Consider the following 6419-nt stretch of genomic DNA (forward strand, 5'->3'; position numbering starts at 1 on the left):
ACATAGAATTTAAGTATCTCAAAAAGTGAGATTTACATGCATTTCCAAAAGCGTCCTCTGATGGAGACATTTTTAAGCAGAAAAAGGATGGAGCTGTGAATGGTAGTGCCTGTCCAACTGCTCACTGGTGAAAGCACACCAGTTGCTGTGCTGTGCTGCAGAATTTTGCAGTGCCTTCACTGAAAAAGAGAATGAAAAGCAGTAAACACTGTTAAACTTATCTTCTGGATGCCATTTTGTAAGGATGCATTGCAAGATGCACATTCCAACCCCGAGACACTGCAAGCAGCCTGTGGAGTTCCAGCTGCATGGACACAGCTGTGTCTGCTGCCAACCTCCCTGATGGGAGTGCAAGCCCTGTGTTGTAAGTGCATCTTCAGAGTATCCACCAGTCCATGCCCTGGGGTTCCTGCAGGAAGGAGATGTGGCCGTACAACACCCAGCACGTGCCACTGAGCTCCCAGGTCCCTTGATACAGTCCTTGGATCTCATCATACACACTCCCAACCATAGGTCCGGTGCTCAGAGCTGGCACTTAGAAATATGAAAGAGTCATTATGTTGTGTATATTGACGGAGATCATAGTAGGATGGGAATGTTGCATTCAGTAATCCAACAGCAGTTTTGCACTCGAGCCCATTACTTTGAAAAGCAACGCTGATGTGTGTAATAGTAATGAGTAATGGCTCATTGACTCAAGGGAAACATGCAGTGGTGACTCACAGTGTTTTGAGATTAGATGATAAGAACGACAGTGTTGGATTAATATGGTTTCTTTTTGCATTTGTGAATTTTCTTTTGGCAGATTGGATTTTCCCAGAATTTACTCTTTGTTCAGATTATTTGACAAGTGGCATTTAAGAAACACGCTTGGCTTGTGTTGTGCTCAAGCTGTTCATGAGGACAGTGTGTAAAATTGGAGCTGCTTAGTTTAGATTGTCATGGGCCTGTGCTTTGGCTAGAAGAGTTCTCTTAGAAACAGATTCTCAGTGTAAATAAATTAAATTCACTGTTGTGGACTGAATTCAGTGATCATTTCTTAAAATTTTGATCCTATATTGTCTATTTCTGTTAGTAAGATTGCCTGCTGGAGTAAGTGATATAAACTGAGTGAACAGCACCATGCAAAATGGCCTCCTTTATAAATGTAAAAATATGTTGTTGGCAGATGTTTTTTTCCCAGTGTTTTATCCTAATTCCTCCCATGTATCTAGGCAAGGAAAGAAGAAAGAAGAAAGTTGTTTTTTTTTTAAATAGTTCTGAGATGATCAGATTTGTAGTAGCCAGAGGAATTACTCTGCGTTTTCTGGTTCCATTTGTTTTCTGCCCATGTAAGTGAATGGTTTCCTACCCATGTGATTATTAAGCAGTGGCAAAACTAGGAGTTTTGTTACTTCAGAAGTAACAAAATGATGTCAAAACTTTGAATAGCTGAATAGGATAATGGCTTATTGTGGCTAACCCCAAATTTCTCATTTGTTTATCAACAGTCAAAACTTGAAGGCGTTTTGATCCAGAAATGGAAAAACAACATTTGGACTAGTGATTAAAAAAAAAAGAAAAAAATAAATAAAAATAGGAACTTCTATTAGCTTTTTTCCTTAACTTTTCTCTGCAAAATTGTGCTGAGGACAGAATCCAGCCACATAAAGTGCAAGGATTCCAGCTAGGCGATCGGTTCTCCTTTCCTCCACCTCTGAAGTCACGGAGCTGCTTTCAGCCATGGAACTTCCTGATGATGTTGGTGTGAGGAGGAGCACCTCTTCTCCCTTCATCCTCCAGTGAAAGCCCCAAGCATGGCAGTGGTCTCGAGGCCCTCCTAGCTCCAGCCATTAACACGTTGTTCTTCTCTCCCCAGCTATCAACCTGTTGTACTGGCGCGACATCAAGCAGACAGGGATCGTGTTTGGCAGCCTCCTCTTGCTGCTCTTCTCCCTGACCCAGTTCAGCGTCGTCAGTGTTGTGGCCTACCTGGCCCTCGCCGGCCTCTCGGCCACCATTAGCTTCAGAATCTACAAATCAGTCCTACAGGCCGTGCAGAAGACTGACGAGGGCCATCCCTTCAAGTGAGTGCTTTGTGGTCACGGCTGGGGATCGGGTGTCTTGTGGAGGATCCATTCCTAGTGGAAGTCACATTTCTTCAGCTGCTGCTCTATAAAATTCTTGCTCACAACAGGGGTTTCCATTGTCCAGAGTCTTGAGAGTCATATTGGCTCAGACTCTAGAGTGATGGGTTGGGAGGAGGGGGGATAAAAATCTGTGAAAGCACTTGTCCTCTGAAACGTGGACATTTTTTCCTGGGATGTTTGTTCCAGCTGATCATGGAAGCTTCATCTTCTGCTGTTCCAGTGAGCCCATGAACCAGTTCACGGAACTGATGTGGCTTCCCAACACACCCTGAAAGATGTTAGTTGGGTTGCTTGTCCCTTGTTTTTACTAGGGACTCAAGATCTGAGCATAACTTAGTGAGAGTTGTAGGGTAGGCAGAGGGTTGGAGGAGCAAGAAGGGGATGAGTTTGCCTTGGGCAGCAATGGTCCCAAGGTAACACATGGCTAGGCAGCAGCACTTGTTCCTCCAGAGGCTGCTAGCTGGAGGAGTCCCCTTCTGCAACAGTAGTGTTGCACAGAAGTTTGCGGGGAACTCTGCCAGCGAGGATTTTCACCCTACTTTGGGAGGCATAAAGAAAGAGCCCATCCAGACCAGGATCTGCGTGGGCACAGGGCAAAGCTGTAGTCAGGCAGTCCCAGTGCAGCGTGCAGTTGCCCAGGCAGACAGGTAATGCAGGGTGAAGGCAGGGTGTGCTGGTGGCTGTGTGCCTGCAGGAGGGGGTGACATTGCTCCTGCTACAGAAAAGCGAGGGCTGGGGAGGAGGGGGTGATGGTTATACAGGCATGAGTGTGCACGCTGGTGAACCTGGCTGGGTTTCTAACTGCCCTGTGTTTCTGGCAGAGCCTACTTGGATATGGAAATGAATCTCTCACAGGACCAGATTCAGAAATACACAGATTGTCTCCAGCTATACGTCAACAGCACAGTCAAAGAGCTGAGGAGGCTCTTTCTCGTTCAGGACCTTGTGGATTCTTTAAAAGTAGGATTTCTTCAAATATTTTTAACCCCTCTCTAGAGAACCAATTTACATTTCAAAGTGCTGTTTCCCATGTTGACACTGTCCTTATAAAGCTGAGTTTTGTGTAGCTCCAGATATCAAAGTTGCTCTGCTATTTGATTTCCTATCTGCTTGCTTCCAGTAGCTTAGTTAGGTTATCTGCACTTGTTTATCTATAACACAGGAGTTACAAAAGATGAGGACCAGCTTAGCTCCTGCAGGTCTGGAAGCATCTCTCGTGCTGTGACCTTGCCAAAGGACAAAATGGTGTCCTTCCCTTTAATCTCTCTGCTGATCAGGTTTTCCTAACTGTGGACTTTCTTTCTGTGGAGGCTTGTCCTCTTTCCTTCCCTGCTGTGACAGATACTTATTTTCAACCTTCACCCAAGTTGATGTTCTCTAGAACAAAGGGAAGATCATGAAGAGAGCAGACATAGGTTAGGCTTCTAAATTATTACAGACTTTTAGAAGAACTTACCCTTCTCCCAGTTCTCAATAGTTTTCAGTCATTGGAATTATCACTGTGCTTTTAGCCACAGGCAGGGCTTTGAATGACCCCTGCCTTCATCGAAACTGGATGCAGAAATCTCCCTATGCCATGCTCCATGCGAGGTCCTAAATGAATGCAATTAAGCCCAAAATATGCATGAAAGTTCAGCTAGGAGTGTGAGAAGCAGTAAACTGCAGAAAGGAAAATGGATTTATACACCCAGAAAAAATACCTAGTTCCTGATCTGCCTTACTTAACAAGTCCCTTTACACATTAAAAAAGGCTAATGTGCCATTATATCAGCTACTTAAGTGAACTAATTTCTTCTTAGCTGACACTGGAGTTGATGTAATGATCTGTTTTTCATTTAGTTTGCAGTACTAATGTGGCTGCTGACTTACGTGGGAGCCCTCTTCAATGGCCTGACTCTTCTGATAATGGGTAAAAATCATCATTTCTTTTAAAATCTGCTTTTAATTTCAATTCCCTGGTTCTGCTTAGGCAAAATAGCCTCTAATCACTGTGCCTTCTCCATAGTTAAACCACCAATTTTTACTTTGCCTTGTTCATTATTCCTATTCCATTATCCATACTGCTAGATTCAATGTGTGTTTTACAGTTTTGCAGCTGCTATGGAAAACCCATATTTGGGAGATTTGAGCAAAGTCGATTTTTAATACAAAGATCCCTGGTGGATCAGCTGACCAAGTGGCACCATCCGTTTGTTGCTGTTTGAAGTAGGTCTCTTCTCTGGAGGAATCTGATCAGCAGGAATTTAACACTGTGCTCTTTTTCTCCTCAGCTGTGGTGTCTATGTTTACTCTCCCTGTTGTATATGACAAGTATCAGGTACGTCTGTGCAGCTCTGCCGTGTCTATCTGGTTCTGCCTTGTTAATGCCTCCCTGACTTTGTCTCCTCTTGGTCTTTGCAGGCACAGATTGATCAATACTTGGGACTCGTGCGGACCCACATAAACACTGTTGTGGCAAAGTGAGTTCAGTAGCACACTTGACCTTGCTGTGAGGCTGTGGTATTCTGGGGTGGCTGAGAGCTGGGTGTTCCTGGGGACAACGTGCCCTATCAGTGATGCCCTACCCAGATGGTAGCATGCAGGAGCTTGCAGTCCTTCCCAGATGAGCATAGGCTGAGGCAGATCCTGCATCCTCCTCTCCTTCTTGCAAGGAGCGACACACAAATCTACCTTAACATGTTGATGCTGGATATTGGGAAAAAATTTTCTTTAGGAGATTAGTACAGCATTGGAGCAGGCTGTCCGGGGAGGTGCCAGCACCTCCTTCCTTGGAGGCTTCCAAGGTGCAGCAGGACAGAGCCCTGGTCATCCTGACCTGGCATTGGCAATAGTCCTGCTGCAGTTGGGAGGAGGCTGACTGACAGGCTTCCAGGAGACATTTCCAGCCAGTAGTTCTGTGATTTTGAAAACACGTCGCTTTGGGCAGCACTAAAAGGCTATGCTTATTTTTTTTTGTTGTTTAAGCTTCATTCCTGGCTTCCAGTACACAGAAGCCCACGGTAGGAAAACAAAGGGCAGGAGAATATCACTGAGCATGTCCTGTGGTTACATAACCATTGCCAACCAGGACATTTACAGCGTGGGGCCTGTAGGAGCGCATGGGCAGGAATCACCTCTATTTCTTGTTAGACTGTAGTCCACCTGTCACCACAACACACTGATCACAGTTACCCCTAGCCAGGACACCAGCTGAGGATCTGCTGGAATGGACTTACTGCCTGAACATGCAATTCTTTTTCTTTATTTCTAGGATTCAGGCTAAAATCCCAGGTGCTAAGAGAAAGGCAGAGTAAAGCAGACATCAAGAATCCATCGACTACAGTAATGAATAACGGGGGAATCTGGAGTGAAACAGCTCTGTTCTTACACTTTACTGCAAATTTATCGTTCTTTTATTTCTCTACACCATGATATTAGAAATGTGAAACTCGGAAGCAGTGCTTTTCCCCTGCTGCTTCTGCACTTAGAATATTTGCAATCACTTGTGTCAAGCACTAAAGTATAGCAAAGAGAAAAGTGTACTAGATGTGGTTTTTTGTGTTGCTTATAAAGTGCATGATGGTGAGCGCCTAAATAATATTGACCTTTTTTATTTTATTTTTTTAGTGTTTTTCCTTCTTCTATTGGCATTGCTTCTATAACTTTCAATGTTACATGTGGCTAGGGGCTTTCCTGCTTAGCGCACTGATGCAATAGTTAAAATTGCTTCTACGTCACTGGGTTGCTGGTTGGATTCATCTTTATTAACTATATAGATTGTAGACTGATGTTTTAGTGTTTTCCAGCACAAATAAAATAAACAGTAATCGGTACTTATGGTAATCAGTTTTGTATAACTCCAAAAATACAAAAACAAAACCCAGTACTTTTGTCGTAAGGGATTGACAGGCTGATTTACATGTATGGCAACTGGAAAGTTCCAGCTTGTTAAATTTATTACAATTTGTATTACATTCTCTGTAGTTCCTAATGGACTTAATTATGGACTCTGAATATTTGCACTTATGTACTTGATACCGAATGCAGAAATAAATGTTACTAAATGTAAAAAGTCCTCCCTCTCGTTGCCATTGGAATTACTGTGACATCTGCAGACTGGACAGATACATTCCCTCTCCCTTCCCTTGTGATCCACACGTGCTTCACTTCACAAAATGATGCGTCCCATACAACCACCTGCAGTATGTAGCCTGTCCAGCATTTCTCTAGGTCCTTAAACGCTTATCTGAACTTCTTGAATTGAAATCTCTCCTTTGATTTGTTCACTAAACTCATCTTCATCTCTTGCAC

At 43.7% G+C, this 6419-nt stretch overlaps 1 protein-coding gene across 2 annotated transcripts in view; it reads left to right on the forward strand.

Moving 5' to 3' along the window:
• The window catches only part of RTN1 (reticulon 1), a 95086-nt gene extending 88903 nt beyond the window's left edge, over positions 1-6183 (forward strand). For both annotated transcript variants that reach the window (XM_042814156.1, XM_042814157.1), the window contains 6 exons: positions 1859-2066; positions 2951-3089; positions 3969-4038; positions 4400-4446; positions 4530-4588; positions 5380-6183. In XM_042814156.1, coding sequence (XP_042670090.1) covers positions 1859-2066; positions 2951-3089; positions 3969-4038; positions 4400-4446; positions 4530-4588; positions 5380-5422 — 566 coding nt within the window. In that variant the 3' untranslated portion in view covers positions 5423-6183. The remainder of the gene's footprint in view (positions 1-1858; positions 2067-2950; positions 3090-3968; positions 4039-4399; positions 4447-4529; positions 4589-5379) is intronic.
• The last annotated feature ends 236 nt before the right edge of the window (positions 6184-6419 follow it).

This window comes from Centrocercus urophasianus, unplaced genomic scaffold (assembly GCF_019232065.1).
Source record: "Centrocercus urophasianus isolate 14NV4802_14NV808 unplaced genomic scaffold, USGS_Curo_1.0 seq_14, whole genome shotgun sequence".
Taxonomy (NCBI): Eukaryota; Metazoa; Chordata; class Aves; order Galliformes; family Phasianidae; genus Centrocercus; species Centrocercus urophasianus.